Below are 18,700 nucleotides of genomic sequence, written 5' to 3' on the forward strand. Positions count from 1 at the left end.
CACTGATTCCATAATTCCCCAGAAGCAGGCGATCAGGCCACAACCACCACCGGCCCAACCACTGCTGTGTGCATGCCCAGTACCACCAGTGCCCCAGACATATGGACCTGTCCGCCACCTCCCGGATCGCTGGGACACTGTTGCAGCCACCAACACTTGCACCTGCCTGGTCCCGTGCCTCCAAGCTGCCACCGGTACCTGAAACACTGTGAGCCATTATGGCTGGCCCACCCTTCCCAACGGATCTGCCTCTGCCTGGCCAAGAAGTTACTGCAGCAGTTGTCTGGGGCTCCCCGCACCTTTGAACTCCGGCTGTTCGGCTGATGCCTCCAGATTGCCCACTCATCCTGCCAACCACCGCTCAGAGCACCACTCACTCCACCCGGCAAGTGTGTCGCCAGAGACCACCTGCTGGCACCCAGATGATGGATAGACACAGAGGTCTCCCAGAGCTGCTGAAAGTTTCCCCCTTGCCGGTCATGCTGGCTGGGCTGGGCTGGATAGATGGTCCTATGGGGGACAGTGGTCATGCAGGCTGCTCCCCCTCACATCTTAACAGCTCCAGCTCGTCGCCAAATGTAGTAGGGTCCTTCCCAGCCATACAAGTACCACGCCTGGACCACAATTATATGTAGGTGCCTTTATTGCCAGGTAGTATTGTTAGCAAAGTACATAGGTATAACCGCTAGCATGCAGAACCCCAGCGAGCTAACCTCTAACTGACACTCTGTAGAACACTCACCAAATGACGCTGCACATTCCAAGCACCTGCACCCAACATTATGATAGGCAGAATACAGCATCTTTGCTCAACCTGGCAGCCTACTTTTAAAACACTGCTTGTTGATTTTGCTTGCCTACCTTTGCTCTCTGTTTTATAGAATCACTCTTAAATACAACTTTTGAAAATGAATCCATTTCAATTTGCTTGCCATGGACTGGTTACATACGTGTCGACCGAATTTAATATTCCAGAAATATACAAACCAGGAAATTTAGATAATTCGATTTCTCATGACATCAGTTATTCTGTATCAGTAAAACTGACATGCTACAGTTAGTCATTTTTGGCCCTTTGTGTCCTCATTGGCTGTAACGTTTCTGAGTGTGTTGATCTTTCCTCCTTTCTCCAGTCTTCCCAAACATCGTCTTTTCCATTCTTCCATGTTTTCCTCTTTCCCTTATTTCCTCCTTCCATTATTTCTTTCTCTTTGGCTCTCTACTGTCTCCCTTTTAATCGAAATCTTTTTTGCAAATTCATTCTTTCTCATGTTAGACCTTTAGGCGCCTAGTGTCCATGTGAACGGCCATGACACTGTAAAATGGATGAGCATAACGTAACCTGTACACAACGCTCTCTACCACCTCATACAAACTAAATCTCCTGCATTACACATAGTAAATGATCGGTACTGCACTAGAGCAAGAGTGTGAGCTGTATTCGCCATTTTATGATCTTACAAGTAACAAGAAGGTTATGGAGGTTGCGCAAGGTATGTTGTGCTTTACCGCTGTGCCAAACTATAAATCGATACATTCAGCTCCATGTATTTCTTTAGTTGCACTGTCCTCTTCTCTTCCTTTAAGTTTATTCCCTTCTTTAATGTTTACTCTCTCACATTCTTTCTGTTTTAATCCTCGTTCCCTCCCACCACCCGATTCCGCTTACATTGTGTTCTGAGCTGATAGACGTCCCTCTTTTCTTTTGCAGAGTGAACGGAGCCATTTTACAAGGCTATGAAGAAGATGTTGGCAACCACACCTCCTTCTACGTCTTCTCCACCAACACCATGATGAATTCCTTGATCAGTTATGGACCGGATGGCTTCCGAAAGATCCCACAGTTGCAGGTACGGTACTGAATGCACAAGTGGTTGTATTCGGCCAAGGAGCAGATCGGGAACCATTGACACTCGTGCGGCATGTGTGCAAAATGGACCGAGCATTTCTGGCCACCCATACATCTTGTGGCAGCATTTGGAAATGGCTCTAGGCCAATGTAACAGATTCCTTTGAATAATGAATTGCAACAGGCAAGCCAAACGAAGGGCAAGGCGTGGGTGGCACTGTTAGGTTGGTTGGAGGTTACGAGGGCTTGAAGGGCTCAGCAGCTTTAAGATGCCATCAAAGATGGTTTCCAACACTTTTTGTGCAGGCTGATTTTAGGAGTGTAAACCAAGAGGTGGAGAAGGGCTCTGGAGGAATTAAGAACATTTAATTTTGTTGAGGCATAGGGATTCAGAGTGTCTGTTTGAATGTGCTGAAGTTCTCAAAATCGGTCTCCACAAGAACACACATATAGGTTGGGGCAGCACTGACACCTTTCCACCAATCACATCATGGCATAAATGATATCCGTTTTGTGTTCTTGTTATTTTATGAAATCCTCTTCATTTCATTTCAGTTTAATACTTTAAGAAACTATGCCAGATGAGGTCTTGTAAATTATATATATTTGAGAGGTAAAACCAGACTTAAATAGTGAGCACATTTATATAGTGCCAAGACTCCAGGAGGCTCATTACAGGTTTGCTAGTAACTCACCAGTAATTCCAGCAGGATATTGGCAATCCAGCCTTACCGCCACCCGATATCGTGGTATTACCAGGATGGTACGGTCAGCGGAGTAACAGTAAATTCCCATTCCCATGGTGTCCCATAGGACTCCATGGGATGGTATTGCTTGAATCACTGGCACCGGGAACACCGGTGCTTCAGGCATTTATCTGCCGGTAGGGCCCTGATCTATCAGTAGGTCAGGCCTGCTGGGAGATCCGTGGCCCCCATCGGCAGACTTGTGTTTTGCCGATTCGGATTAAAGGTTGGTGCCGGAATTACCAGCATTTATTCCGGACCGGCAAACAATTAATGATGGCCTAAGAGTCAGTAAATCAATGTCTAAAGTCATTAAGTGTGATACCTTAAAAGGAATAGACTTTAACATGATATAGTTGTTGGAAATAGTATGGGAAAACCACCTTCTGAGTAGGCAAGTTATTCAGGAGCTTTTCTAAAAACCTTTGTGGATCATTTGTAATGTGCCGGTCATACAAATAAAACCTTAGCTTCAGGATACTTGGGGCAGGCTGGGAACGGTGGGGTTTAGGGAAAGACAGGAGTGGGGGATGGTAAATCAGTAAGAGAAAGGGAAAGGGGAAGAGAGGGTAACAAGGGAATCATTTGCAGGCAAAAAATGTTGGAAGTCTGGAAACTCCAAAGTGCTAACAAGAGCTTCTAATGATAGTTTAATTTCTAAGGGGATTTATGTTATGTAATGTTTTGTCATGTAATGTACATTGATACAACCGAAATGGCTTCATTAAAAGAACATGCTTAGATAATTACCTGACTAACCAGTGCCCGGAAGTGCTTTAATGAGAGCATATGTATGTCTTAAGAGCCTTGAGTAGGTGGTCCTCTATATCACTGAGTGTAATAGGAAGAGAATTCCACATAGAACGAGCTATCTCCAGTTCGACCCAGTTTAGTTTTCAGGACGGTGTGGAGAAACAGGGATGCTGATCGCAAATTGCAGTACGAAGTGTAGGGATCAGCGTCTAGTGGGCATCATAAAAGGTATCCTGTGGTATGCAGGAACTCTCCCCCCACCCAGGGCCTTCCTTGTCACCAATGTTAGATCTTAATTGGGCCCCAGGCCGCCCGTAGCATACCCACGCACCTGTATACAAAGACACACCGACACGTCTTAACACTTCGGGGTCCCGGCGGCAACTGCCTCGCACGGGCTTTCCATTTATTGTCTGCACATGCGCGAGCCAGAACCAGGCCTGCGCATGCGTATGGCTACGCATATTACTCCATAACATAAGGGTCAACACAGTACTTCATCTTGCCAGACTCTGCATACGTTAAACCATGGGCAACTAAAGAAGGGCCTGCAGGACAGGTGTAACATGGCGACTATCTTTCATCAATAGCCGGGCTGCCACCTTGTGCACCCTGTGTAGACTATTTATGGGCTATTTAGGCAGTTTAAGATATGTGTTATTTGATTAGTCCAGTAAGGACAAGGCAAGAGACATTTTGACTTGAAACGTTGGAAGATTCTATTTAGGGGTTGTGAGGTGAAGAAAGTTGTCTTCACAACAGCCCATATATGTGTGGTTTCATGGTCTGCTTGCTGTCCACAGGTGCTCCCAAGTTCTTAAACATGGCCGGAATTGAGAGACATTGCCCAATAAGGCCAGAGATTGCATGACCATCCATCTATTGGTTTACCAATCACTGTGATTTCTGTCATTGTTGGATTCGTTTTTAGGTGATTGGTCTTCACCCATTTATGGATGTTTAATAGACAGAAAAGGTAGTGGTCTCTTTCAAGTCTGTCACCTCTACTTCAAGAATGAGATACACACAATCAGTGTAATTGTACACCAATACCTCAAAGCTACTTTTAATTAGATTATAAAGAGGACTAAAACATTTTAAAAGGCAGTGGTGGCTGAGTCAATCCCTGCAATACTCCATGTTCAACTGGAGAGGTGGAAGTGAGATCCTCTGATGACCCCCAGTCAGAAAGAAATCCAGACACACCAAGGCTTTTCCTCGCTAGTTATTTCTTCCAGGCTTCTTACTAAGATTGCATCGGAAACTATGTCAAGTTCTGCCGACAGACCTAGGAGCACAAGAGCACCTGGGATCCCATGGTCTACCCGCAGATGTAAATCGCACAAAATGGTGGTAACCACTAACTTAGTCTACATAGCGCTTTAAAGCCTGCCTTTCTTGGGTTCAAAACTTTATTAATTTTTAATTGGATGAAAATGTACAAAAATGTAGCCCCTTCGGATTTTTTTTTTAATAAGGGGGTCACCAGCTTAGTTTTTACCTTATTCAGAACGTTCCTGGAATCAAGTAGTACATTTACAATTCCTCTGATTAATTTTCCAACATTGTCGTTCAATGTTAAACTCTTGAAGACAATTTACTGCACTTGACTATTTTTTTTATAATCCCACCCAGTTTATTTGTATTTGTATTTGTTTATTTATATAGAGCTCCTAACCCAAAGGTGTCTGGGCACCGGTTTACATAATATCATAGACAGTACAGGTTTAATATAGTATTTACTTGATATCCTTGCAATGACAGTCAGTATCAAGATAACTTGATCAAATCTTTACAGCAGTACAATATTTATAATAATGTTACACTTTAATTACAGTAGTGATCTAGGGAGAATAGGCATGAGAGCCAGGCAAAGGTGTTGATTAGACAGGAGGATGAAAGTGGTACATTTGTGGTGCTACTCTAGTGCTGGGATCACAAACTATACATGCCCGAAATAGCCAGGATTTGAGTATTTTCCTAAAGGTCCTGTAGAAAGACTCATTTCTATTGTTCTTTCTAGCTTGTATCTGGGTATTTGTTGATGATTTACATGGGCAGTTCTAGAGGGTCTAGTTGATTGGGCCTTGGTGAATTTGCAGTTTAAATATGTAGGGGCTTTGTCAGCCAGCCGACATTTGTGTGTTAGAGATAATGTTTTAAAGGCTATTCTGTTTTTAATTGATAGCCAGTGAACCATGTGTCTCGTGTTGGTGATGTGATTGGCTTTGGGGATGCTGAGCGCCGCTCTTAAGGTGTTATTCTGTAGACTTGTAATTTGTTGAGGTTATAACAGCTAGTACCGATGTATAAGGCATTGCAGTAATCAAATCTTGAAAGTATCAAGTCTCTAGCCAGAGAGATACAGCTGGTAGGGGAGAGAAAGGGCCTGCAGGCTGTGATGAGTTTAGCTGCATACGCGACTGATGAGGCTCTGGAATTGATTTGTTTATTGAGAGATAGTGTTGCATCCAGGAAGATGCACAGGGTTTTAACATTTTTAGAGACATTAATGAGAGTATTGTCAATGAGGAAGGATTTGAATTGCTCTGGCAGTTTATTTAGGCGATTTTGTGTTCCAATATGTAGTACCTCTGTTTTTTCGTCATGGAGACAAAGTACGTGTAGGGCCATCCAGGCCTGGATGACCTGAAATATATTGTTGAGGAGTATGGAGTCTGATTCGTAACATCCTGTAAGGGGGGTGAGTATTTGGGTATTTGGGTGTCATCTGCATAGTTAATGTAGATGACCCATCAAACTGTTGAGACAGTGAAATAGTGGCTTTGTAAAAATGTTATACAAAGTAGGCAAGTCGCAGGATCCTTGTGGGACTCCACAGAGGACTGGTGCTGGGTCTGCCATGGCGGTTGGGACAAGACTTCCATGGTTCTATTATAGAGGAAGCATTTGATCCATGTTGTTGCTGTGGAGGAGAAATGAGCCGCTGTGGTAAGATGTTTACATAGTGTGTCACGGTTGACCAGGTTAAAAGGCAGCTGATAAATCCAGAAGGAGAAGGAGGGCTAGGTTACCTTTATCCTTTAACTCATCGATTTGGTTTTTTAGGTCAATGAGTGCGGTTTCTGTGCCATGACCTGGTCTAAAGCCTGATTGCCGTAGGCCTAGTAGATTGTTGAATTCAAGATAATTTTGGATTTGCAGGTAAACTGCTCTATCCAAAATGTTCAGCAGGAAGGGTACTGTGGTTATGGGTCAGTAGTTTCTAGGTATGTTTGGGTCTAGTGTGGTTTTCTTGATGAGCGAGCGAACCCAGGCAGCCCTAAGATTGTTGGGTACTGTGCAATTTTTGAAGGAGGCATTGATAAATGTGGTGATGAAAGGGTCAAGGTCTTCTTTAATATCTTTGATAAGTGAGGCAGGACATGTGTCTCCCTGACATCTGCAAAGTTTAATACGTTCAATAATTCTAGTGACTTCAGTCACTGATATAGGTGAAAATTGGAAGGGGGGATGATTAATCGTAGATTCTGGATGTTTCAGGAGTGGGGAGGTAGGGGGGAGGCTATTCTTTTTAGCGTCAATTTTGGTTTGAAGGAGCAAGATTTTGTCCAGTAGTGCTTTTTGGATATTAGTACACCACTCTGAGTCTTTAGTACAGTGATCTGGAGGGGTCACTGGAGTTTCTACTTCTCTTAGAATTGAAAATAATTCTTTTGTTCCTGATTTGGCATTACTCATCCTGGCATTTTAGATGTCACTTTTGGTATGGAGTACAGTGTTTTGGTATTTGTTAGAAGCTATGACAAATTTCTCTTTATTTAGTGAGGATGGAAGCTTCTTCCATGTCGTTTCTGCTGTTCTCTTGATCTTATAGAGTTTTTTTAGGTTAGAGGTGAATCATTTTTTGAAATGAGCAAGTTGTTTTAAGAGGAGCAACTTTATCTATGGCTTGGGAGAAGGTTTGATTGTATAAATCCACTATGTCTGTGGGTGTAAGTAGGTCCGAGGTAGCGTTGTGGATGATCGGGTTGAGTAACGGCAGCATCTTTTCTTTGGTGATACTTTGTTTATTCCCAGTGAGAGCTGGAGAAGCCATTGTGCATTCATGGTGCAAGCTGGGTTGACCTTGGATGGTGAAAGTGATCATGTGTTGATCTGACCATGCGCAAAGAGTGTTTGTTAGGATCTTAGTATTACAATTGAGGTCTACTATCGTGGGTAGGTTTGTGACACGATTAAGGAAGCATAGTTCTGATATCGTGTTGCCCACGACAAGAGCATTATTATCTTTCGGATCATTAAGCCCTAAGTTCAGGTCACCTAGAAGTATCATTTTTGGAGCCTGGTTGAAGTTATGGGTAAGGAGTTGAGTAATTTCTTTGTCCAGGGAAGCAACTGGTCCTGGTGGTCTATATAGGAGGTGTATGGTTAAGGTTGATTTAGTTTTGAGAGGAAGTTTCAGATATAGGAGTTTCCCTGAAGAGAATGTAAGGTGGGTAACTGTATTCCTTATACCCAATTGTTTCTTGGCGATAAGCGCTACTCCTCCTCCTCTTGCGTTCTCTCTGGCTCTTCTTAGTATCATATTATCATCTGGGATTGCTAGTGATAGAGTTGGACCTGCTGCTGTAGGCAGCCATGTTTTCCGAAACGGCTAGTATATCTAGTTTGTTGGTAAGTATCAACTCAGCGATATCTAATGCATGGGCTGTAATCGATCTAGCATTAATAAGAGCACACTTGAGAGTTGGTGGCTAGACTTTTAATCTGAGTGTGAAAAGTGGCTGGCAATTTTTTATTATGCGCCTGCGAGTTATGGTCAATATAGGCATTAGTAGTTTTGTTGGTGGATTGATGGTAATGCGATATATTTCTACGTTTATGGGCCTGAACAATATTTTTAGGTGGCTTGTGGATCTGATTGGCATTTTTGTCATCATTTTTCTTGTGGAGGGAAGTCTCCGTAGATGGGCTATGGGTGCCTCTTGACATAAATCTAGTGTTTCTTAATCTGAGAGGGCATGGTATATTAGGGGTGAGCTGGGTGGCAAATTTGTGTATCCATTGGGAAGGCGTGAGAGGAGGTGTATTATTGACAGTGGAGTCTGGTAAGTGCGACGTGGTGTTTATATGCATTTGAAGGACAGGTGGGAAGGAGGAGGGTTTAATCAAATGGGAGGAGCGCAGTGACATGGCCTATAGTCTGGTTAGTCCTAGGATGTCTGTACATTAAAGTACTATGCAGGTCCTGGCTGTATGAGTACATATAGGTGATTGTGGTTACATATAAAAAAAAACTCTTCTGAGTATGGTATGTGGTCCTAGGTGGGAGGCTATGTAGGTGTTGTGGATATCATGCTGTTTTGACACTAATGTGTAGTAGGTGTGACAGCAAGTAACATGTGCAAGTGAGTGATAGTGCATATGCTAATGTTCGTTATCATACTAGTTGGTACATGCCAAGACTGAGCAGAGTTGTTCAGGGGTACAGTATGGAACTTAGGTGAGCAGAGGATGTACAGTGGTCAAGGTTAGAGGCAGTTCTTGCAAAGCAATGGGCCTGAAATGACCAAATGTAAAATAGTACAATGAGCGAAAAATTGGTTCAAGTAGTACAGTCTGCAAAAGTTCAACGCGATTCTGGAAATGCAATGACCCAAAGTAACAGCGGTTCAAGTAATACAGTCTGCAAAAGTTCATCGCGATTCCGGCAATGTCGTGTATGTGAGCCATGCTGAGTTACAATCTGTTATAAGTACAAAGAAGGTGATGGTATGCAGATTAGTTATAAACCATTGGTAGTAATGGAGGGGCAGTTGGAGTTAGGGGGTCTGAGTTCGGTAGACCTCGGCTGGTTCGAGCAGTAAGATAGGGGTAGCGTGGTGACAAGTAGGTTCTGCACACACAGTGCATTGGAGGAAGTGGTATCCTGCATGAGGGTAGCTAGTAGGATATATGCCCAAGACTTATGAGGGCAACAAAGCACAAGAATCAAGCCAGCTGATATACAAGCAAGTACACTGAAAGGAGCACAATCCCACCAGCGGAGTCAGGAACGGACCCTCAATCAACCCCTTAGATCACTGCACATGATATGATATGATATGATAGTTTATTTATATAGCGCCTATACACAATGGGCCTCATTACGACCCTGGCGGAATTCGAAAAACGATGGCGTAAATGTAATACCGCCATCGAATACCGCCCGTTGCGATTATGACCCGTCACCGTAAAGAACGATGCCATTAGCGACACCGTAGTGAACGCCAACGCTAACTGCACCAAGTACGCGCACGCGCGCCTTGTAAAACCGTAATTACCGCCATGGCGCAACGGTACGCGAATTCTGACCCTAGCGGACATTTACTTAACGCCATCAAGCATGGCGGAAAGTACCATTCCGCCATGGTGAGAATTACGGCATCGCGAACCAACCGTAAATGGCCCTACTGAGTGCCTGTACTCCACTCCCTGCCCACATTGCACAACTCCTCGTAGGCGCAATGTAGTCACACTATGCAACCAGTGAAATGTACAAGTCACCCATGCATGCCAACGAACAAATGCATGCAGGGGCTCCAAGTGCCTTGTGAGTGGCCATCCATATTTGGCATGTCACCATTGCCGTACTGATGCAGCACAGGCATTTGAAGGTACAAGTACACCAAAATGAACAGAAATATACCATGAGACAAAACAACAATAGACCCCCATCGCTTGCCACCAGTGTAAATCAACATTCAAAGCAGTATCCTGAGGGAGACTGCACCAGCCCTGTACTCTTGCCAGTAGACAAACCAACCATCAGCATAAGCATGTACCACACAAGTTGGCAGAGTGAGTGTGCAGCCAGGCTCATCTGAAGAGGGGCCAATGGGAGCTGTAGGGCACAGATGGCACGAATACAGAAGCAATTCCAATGGACCTGACCTCAGTCACCCTCCAAGAAACGCACGCAAACACAGGCACCTGTGACCAGCCATTTTCTGATAATCCCATCATTCCACCAATCCACCTGGCTGACCGGCATCTGTTGCACAAAAGCTAATCCCCCGCCCCTGAGCATGACATCATAAAAACAGTCATAATGGCAGCCCCTATCCCTGACCTTACTGGGCTTCGTAGGCAAACGCGGCCAGTACAGTACCACACAACTCTACTCAGAAGCCGGAACCCAATGCAGATCATCTCACAATACATAGCGCCACAAATCGGAATATGCTACATTACTAGCAAAGAATAACGCTACACGGTTAATATCTGAATATAAATTTAATGCACACCAAAATCACCAAGCCCATACAGCTATTTGCTCATAAACTCCCAAATAATTTTCATTACTGTGGGCTGCATCCACAATAAATGACCAGCTTCTTCTTGTGTGACGCCCTGTCCCTTCATGGTACAGGGGCTACATTTACGTTCAAAAAGGCAACATGGAAGCGCCTAGAACCGCAGGGCCGTCCCATGAAGTAGGCACTAGTCCAGCTGAAAGGTAGATATGTTGCTCCTAGCCACTAGTACTGCGTAAGGGCATGTGGCCCATTGGCGATCGTCCCATAAGATCGTAATGGTGCTCCACTGATTAACTCGAAGCTGCAGGTGTCGACTGTAAAAGCCATCTGCAGGAGTGGCGTACAGATGGCAGCGGCAAAAGGGGAGGAGATACCTGTCACCCAAATGAAAAAAAAAATAATAGTATGGGCATCCGAACTTCATATGTACTACTCACTTCATTCAACACACTAAATCTACAACCATATGCATGCTAGCCCACTCTAAAGGATTAATTTCACCCAAAAATCACTTGCGAATCATAACGATATAAATCGAGGTGAATACACAATTACAAACGAGTGTTTGTGTGCATGCGTCTGTTAAAACAGAATCCATTAGATGGGATTAGTAACGTGCATAGACACAAGTGTTTGAAGGCGCGTCGAAACAGGGAGGGTTCAACAAGGGCAGATAGATGATGGTCCCACTATGGCAGCTTTGCATCACATAGCGCAGGGGAAGGGGATAGATTCCAAAAAGCCATGTACATGGCAAACTCTCAATTAAATCATCTGTCCATGCATCCATTCATCATTCCCTCATCCCGGTATAAGAACGCCTGAATATTTACTCACATAACATTTGAAATTTCCATTGAGTCTGTGCGTAATGCAGTCTGCCAAATCCACTGTGCACCTGCCCGGATTTCTTGTGTAGTGAAGTTACATGTATTTGGGAACGTCCTGCCTTATCGTCCACTACGCTATTGCGCATCCCATTCAATTCATATCAATCATTGCATTCTCGTCATGGGCCCTGTCCCAAGGACATTCAACAATAGAACGTTATATTTCCAGTCAGACCTGTGGGCGTCTCCTCGCCGCTAGTTGAAAACCAAAAGCGCTGTCCTTCGAATTCCTCATTTGCAACATCACGTCGAAAAGGCATCTGTGAACGCTTGAATTCACAAATACATCTATGTAGTACGGCTGTGTGTGAAAATGGTAACTGGCTTCAATCACTGAACGTCGGTACAGTGCTGCATGAGGGTCCACCGTTGATCGAGTACTACATTCCACTGACCCTTCACAAGTTTGTTCGTGACTGCAAATATAGTATGTGAAACAATGGGACCATAGCAGAATTAACATATATACCAATATTTCACTGCCATCGGGATTAAATACATGATTGTAATTGCAAGATGCCATGCGTCAAATTGCAGCGTTGTGTGCGGGACGTGCTCGCCCAAAAGTCATTGCAGCTGGCACAGGTGGAATGAATCACCACAGGTGGAGGCTATACAGCCTGAAAACACATAAATTGCACACCCAACCCCCTCCCACAACCACACCCACTCCAAAATGCTACCGACAGGACTAGCGATGTTGGGCCTGGGGGACCTGATAGCACTGCAAGTACTCCAACTTCAAGAAGAAGACGAACACTAACTACTACAACAACCGGCCGCACAGAGGAGACGCAGGAGGAGGAGGAGGAGGGCAAGGCAGGGGCAGCAAGGCCCACCAGCACAGCCACTACCACCACGCAGGCAGCCCGCAATCCCACGCCTCCGAGCTAATCCGTTCAACCTCACTGCTGAGCAGATCCACACCCTCTACCGTTTGGACCGGGACACCATAACCGCCATTGTCAACATGACACACGCTGACCTTGTCAGCATGATAGATAGCCCAACCGCCATCCCACCCCTACTGAAGGTGGTGTCTGTACTCCACTTCCTGGCCACAGGCACCTACCAGCACACAGTCGGACATTTGCATGGCATTTCACAGCCACTATTCTCACGGACACTATTCCAAGTGCTTGATGCCCTCCTGAAGCACCCAGACGACTACATCTCTTTACCACGCTCGGAGCAGGAGATTACAAACACAAAGGTGGGATTCCATGCACTTGGCGGCATACCGGGTTGCATTGGTGCCATCGACTGCACCCATGTGGAATTGGTTGTCCCACATGCCATGGAGGTCCAGTACCGCAACCGGAAACAATATCATTCTATCAATGTACAAATGGTGTGTGACTCCAACAGGATCTTTACACATTGTTGTGCCCGATTTCCAGGATCAACCCATGATTCTATGGTCTTGAGGAACTCTACAATACCACGCTACATGGAGCGACACGCAGGGCACCGATCCTGGCTACTCGGTGAGTCTCATTTAATGCATGAGAATGTGGGGTAGGTGATGCGTCAATCACCTGGCAGGAAGGGGGGGGATGCGTACGTAGCAATGTCATTCCACAAACATCCATTATTGTCCACATACAGGTGATGCCGGGTATCCACTGAAGAGATGGCTCCTTACACCAATCCGGAACCCACAGAACCAGCATGAGGAGGACTACAACCATGCCCACTCACGTACCCGTGTAGTCATAGAACAGGCATTCGGCCTACTGAAGGCTTGTTTCCGCTGCCTCAGCAGGTCTGGCGGGGCACTCCTGTACCGCCATGAGAAGGTTGCAAAGATGGTCATGGCATGTGTCATGCTACACAACATGTGCGTACGTAGAAATGTGGCCATGCCCCCTGACGCAGAACTGCAAGCACCTGAGGATGGTCATGATGAGGGTGGGGATGTGGCAGCACCTCAAGGAGTCCGCGAGGCACAGGAGGCCCGTGAAATTCGTCAGAATCTCATAGATGCATGCTTCTAGCACTCACGCCTGGTGGCTGTTACATGGACACGGGACTTGTGGCACTGTGTGTGTCTGGAACATGCACAATGTGGACTGTACGCCAAGAAAGGCCTCGTACACAAAGATCAATGTCCACACATCTCATTGGATGAATATGAAGAAATGTATAGCACATGTGAAATGATATTACACACCCAATCGACCCGCCACCCAAGAAAGCCCAACACACCCCCTCCACCCTCCTACCTCCCCCCGAACACCAGTGTCCAAAGATGCTCATTGTCAGTGGGCAGACGCTATTGCAAGCCCCCTCTCCGGGTATCAGGGGCACCCCTGCCTGTGGAGCGCAGGTTCCTCCCAGATCTACGTTGGGGGCTGCCCTGGACGGAACTTGCAACGGATGATGTCTCTGCCTGCTCACGTCCATGCATGTCCCTAAGGGTTTGTGTGAGCTCAGTGAGCACACGGCGCACAGCGGCAAGTTCACCACATACGTCTTTGGACGTCGCATGCAGTTCCCCCCTCAGGCTCTCGGTGCTTCTCTCCATTTGTCCCCTCAGGCTCTCGGTGCTTCTCTCCATTTGTCCCCTCAGGCTCTCGGTGCCTCCCTCCATTTGTGCCCTTAGTGTCTCGGTACTTCGCTCCATTTCTGCCCTAAGTGTCTCAGTAGATGTTTCAATGGCTGCCTTAGAACCCCCACATTCAGCAGCATGCTCCTTGAGGAGCGTGGCCAGTTGCTGCTGTTGCACAATCATCTGCTCGAGGGACTGTTGCCTCTGCTGGGCCATGCCCATTTGCGGTGGTGTCACAGAGGGGCTGATCACCTCATGTTGCCTTGCCACAGGCCTTGTGGGGGTTGGCCAGTCGTCGTCTTGTGGGTGCCCCTGCATGGTTTCCTCATGGTGTACGGGATGAAACAAACAGGGGGATTGTGACAGGTCATGGATGGGTCCTACATCGACGGCACCGTTTTCTGTGTCGGAGCATGCTGGCATGAAAGCAGTGTCACCTATGGTGCTGCTGCCACCAGAAGCACTGCCTTCTGTGGCATCCATTGGGGGGACCTGTAGTGCTGCTGTTGTGGACATGCTGGCTGCTGGGGTGCCTGTTGAAGTCCCCTCCAGTGTGCTGCCACTTGATTTGTGCTGCTGCCGTGTCTTGATCCGTGCAGCTGAGGTGGAGGGTCTTTGGCCGTTGGTCTTGGCCCTCTTTGCAGGTGTGCTGGTAGGGGTGTCCTGAAGCTCGTCGTTTGAATCGGACCCTGTGGTGGAGTAAAGGAGGGCGAGCGTTATTTATGGGTCTGTGGAAATTGGAATGGCAATGTATCACATGCATTGGGGTGGTACCTGAGGGTGATTTGGGTCAGGGCCTGGAGGTGGTCTCATTTTTGTGTGGATTGAGGATGCAGTTATTTTGCAGCCTGCAGTTAGGGTGTGCATGCTGCACATGTAGAGGGTGTTTTTCGCATTTTTACTTATTTATGTATTTAATCTGACTTTTAAAGGGCGCTATCATGGCAATGTATGTGGACGTTCTCCTGGACATGTGTTTCTATTGCACTATGGGGACACATGGTACTTCACATGATTGGACATTGTGGATTTAGCATTGTTTTATTTGGGCCACCTACCTGATTCTTCGGATGTCTGCACTCCTTTCTCCATCCCTCCGACTCCCTTTATGCTCTCCATTCCAATTGGTGGAGGCACAGATTTCTTCCCAGGGGGTCAACTTGATGGGTGATTCCGATCCTCCCCCGGTAGCTGTGGCAATGTTTCGGTTGGCAGAAAGTATGCTCCGGACGCGTATCCGCAAGTCGTCCCATCGCTTTCTGCATTGCTGTGGGTTGCGGGGTGCGGTCCCCACCGCACTTACCCGCTGTGCCACCAGGGCCCATATGGCCTTCTTGTTCGCAAGTGCCGTCCTGGTCATTTGCGTCGAGAAGACAACGGCAGCATTCTCCTGGAGGGTCTCTGTGAGCACGGTGAGTTCCTCATGGGAGAAGTGGACCTGCCGCTTGCGATCGCACGCTTTTTTAGCAACTTTTCCCATTTTTATTTTTTTTAGCTGGGGTGGCTAACGGGTTGGGATGTGTCTCAGGGTCGGATTTTTAATGGTTGTGTTGGGATTCTGATTTTATAGGTGTACGGCGTGCTGTTTCCCGTTCCGGCCACATGTTTTTACTTCCGTTTCCGTATATTTACGGTGACCGTAATTTGCGCTGACCGCTCATTACGGTGACCACTAAGATGGGTGGCGGAATTGCACCTAGGGTGGCGTACGACGGCGGTAAGGGGCGTTTTGGGGTCATTTCCGCCATCGCGGACTTTGCACTTCCGCCATGGCGTAATGCTCGTGCCGGATGGGTCAGAATTAGCCGCACTTTACTCCTTCGTGCAATGGCGGAAACGCTATTTACGCTATGGCGGTCATGTCAGTTACTTTCCGCCAGGGTCGTAATGAGGGCCAATGTGTTTCAAAGCGCTTCAAGGCAAGGGAGGGAACAAGGGAAAAAACAATGACATTCTTACAGGCCATGAACAGTAAGGATGTGAAAATAACTATCGTACTTGGCCCGACGACATTTCAGATAGTGCAAGAGCTAAAACATAGATAAGGAAGGAGGGGGAGAGTTGGAAGGAAATGGAAACAGACAGGCGACTACCGTACTAGGCCTGTCGACATTTCTGGTAGAGCCGGAAAAAAAACAAGAGGTGAGGGAGAGGGGTGCAGAAAGGTAGGGGAGGAACAAAACAAGCGACTATCATATTAGGCCTGATGACATTTCAGATAGTGCTGGAGGGGGTTTGGGGAGGAAAAAACCAGTAAGGGGAGGGGGGAGGAGACGGACGAGGTTGCTATCATACTAGGTCCAGGGACAATTCTGATAGAGTAATTGCATAGAAGAAAGTAAGGGGAGGAGATAGGAAAAGGGAGAAGGGAAAGGAGGAGAGAACAGAGAGTAAGCAGTCAAAAGAGTGGAGAAGCAAGAGGGCAGAGTGAATACAATTGTAGAAGTCAGTAGTAACACATAATGAATCACACAGTATTATTTAAATACATTTCTTTATTAGATTAGAAACATTAAAATGATTATTAAATAAGTTAGAGCTCATACATGAATAAGAGTAAATATATGACATACAATTATAAACACAAATAAAGTGCATAATGTGAAGCAAATACTCATTTCCAAAAAAGACTGCTAAGAACCCAATGCCAAATCACAAATTGGAGAGCGATCATAATCATCCCCAAATATATCTAGTTTAGTGCCAGTGAATTGGACACACTCGGGAGACGGGAATCTATCGAGTGAAAAATTCTGGTCAACTGAACAAGTCTGAATGATTTAGAAATACATTCATAGGCTGGTTAAGTCCTAAAAATGGCAGGAAAGAGGATTCGTTATTTCCAAATATGGCAGTTCAATAATAGGAACAGGAAACTGAAAAGCATCACAAATTTAAACCCATACTCTAAAAATTCTAACATGGGATGCAATACGTCTTAAGACTTATGGGGGTGCAAGCTGCTGGGTGAGTTGATGCCAACGGTATTGGGGCTTTGGCTAGCATGGCAACGTATAACGGTTATACTAGGCTGGAATGGGTAATGGCTCTTTAAGGGAATCAAGCATGTTGCTGTATTTCATTAGATGTTCGATCTGAGAACGCACCTTGTCTTGAAGAATAATATGTTAGGAGGAGAGTAGACTCCTAAGGGGTGAAATATAGAAAACACTACAGTGCTGAACCACAGGCAGTTAATAGTGGCATCGGGAAGTGGGGATTGTGTGATTGTGTTTACGGGAGTATTCTTAATATCCTGAAGTATTTTTTCAGTTTTATTCTCAAAGAAAATAGCTAACCCATCATAAAGTTTCTAGGATGGGAGAACTGTTTTTATTGTAGGCCACTGAGCCCAAATGTCACAAACAATTGTAAATAAGTCTTTTTAGCATTTGCCTGCTGCTGATATGCGGTCATAGTAGTATTTCTACTATACTTCTTAGTTGCTTGCATCTTCCTCTTCCTATTCTGATCTCCCACATCCCTCAAATCCTGCGGGTTTTGCTCCGCTTTCCTTCTTCTCCTTGCTTTTACACTTTGTGCTAGTTTAGTTTATGCTTATAACACGCTGGAGACCGCAGGCATCGCATCAGGGTGCACATATAACACTTAGACACGAACCAGAATAGACAAAACAAAAATCCTGAAGTGGCTACACAAAAGAGAGTTCTGGGGGAAAGCAGTCAATGGGCAGAGGCAGATATCTTTATTTAAATAAAAAGGTCTTAAGCCTTTTTCGAAAAATTGACAGGTTCTCCTCTATGCTCATCTCGGCTGGGAGATCATTCTATGCAAGAGTGGCTATGACCGGAAAAGAACAGCCTTTGCCTCAGCTTCTCTTAATCCTGGGGCAGACAAGACGATTGGTGCTGCTTGATCTGCTTGACCTACCCTGTGTTTGCTGGGTATGGCAAGTCTTCAGATAATTGGGGTACAACCCATAAAGGCATTTATGTGTCATAGTCAAAATCTTAAAGGTAATTCTCAAGCAACGGGCAGCCAATTAAGTTCCCTCTTGGCCGAGGTTAAATGCTCCCTTTTGAAGACGCCTTTAACAATACGAACCACATCATTTTGAAGGACCTGGAGTTTCTGTATGCATTTGTTACTGGCTCCCCCAAGCAAGGCATTGCAATCATAAATGTGTGCCATTATTATAGCTCTGACCAAGGTCTCACAGTTTTTATTATTAACATGTGGTTTGACCAACCTAAGGAGCCTCAGGTTGTACTAGGATTTCTTTTTACAACATTTGCAACATGTGAATCAGCACCCAGTAAATAGTCCACTATCACTCCCAAAGTCTTGACCTGGTCTAAGACCTTGATAAAATGTCCATCAACATTAAATTCTGCATATATCAGCCCCAATTCTAACCTCGCTTGGTAAGATCTGAAAATCAACAGCTCAGTCTTTCCACTATTGAGGCATAGCCAATGTTGAGTCTTCCAGTCCTTGATGATTGGATAGTTGTTTAATTTTATTCATGTTCCTACGGGTCACCTTTTTAGCGGGGTTCACCGTGGGAGTGCATTTTTTGGGAAAAGTTATTTTTTTTAAAAACACAGAGAAGTGATCATACCAGACAGAAGGAAGGGTCTGAATCAAGTTGACATGCATATCTCTTGTGGCAACCCAATACAGAATGT

The 18,700-nt window shown here is 45.6% G+C and overlaps 1 protein-coding gene across 4 annotated transcripts in view; it reads left to right on the forward strand.

The window, feature by feature from the left end:
* LOC138583172 (alpha-N-acetylgalactosaminide alpha-2,6-sialyltransferase 1-like) overlaps nucleotides 1-18,700 on the forward strand; it is a 321,805-nt gene that overhangs the window by 200,123 nt on the left and 102,982 nt on the right. For all 4 annotated transcript variants that reach the window (XR_011305178.1, XM_069655166.1, XM_069655167.1 and 1 more), the window contains exon 5: nucleotides 1,712-1,850. Coding sequence is in view for 3 of the 4 variants with exons in the window: in XM_069655166.1 (XP_069511267.1) it covers nucleotides 1,712-1,850 (139 nt within the window). In the remaining variant the exon portion in view is untranslated. The remainder of the gene's footprint in view (nucleotides 1-1,711; nucleotides 1,851-18,700) is intronic.

The sequence above is a fragment of the Ambystoma mexicanum genome, chromosome 3q (assembly GCF_040938575.1).
Source record: "Ambystoma mexicanum isolate Mex_15411 chromosome 3q, UKY_AmexF1_1, whole genome shotgun sequence".
Taxonomy (NCBI): Eukaryota; Metazoa; Chordata; class Amphibia; order Caudata; family Ambystomatidae; genus Ambystoma; species Ambystoma mexicanum.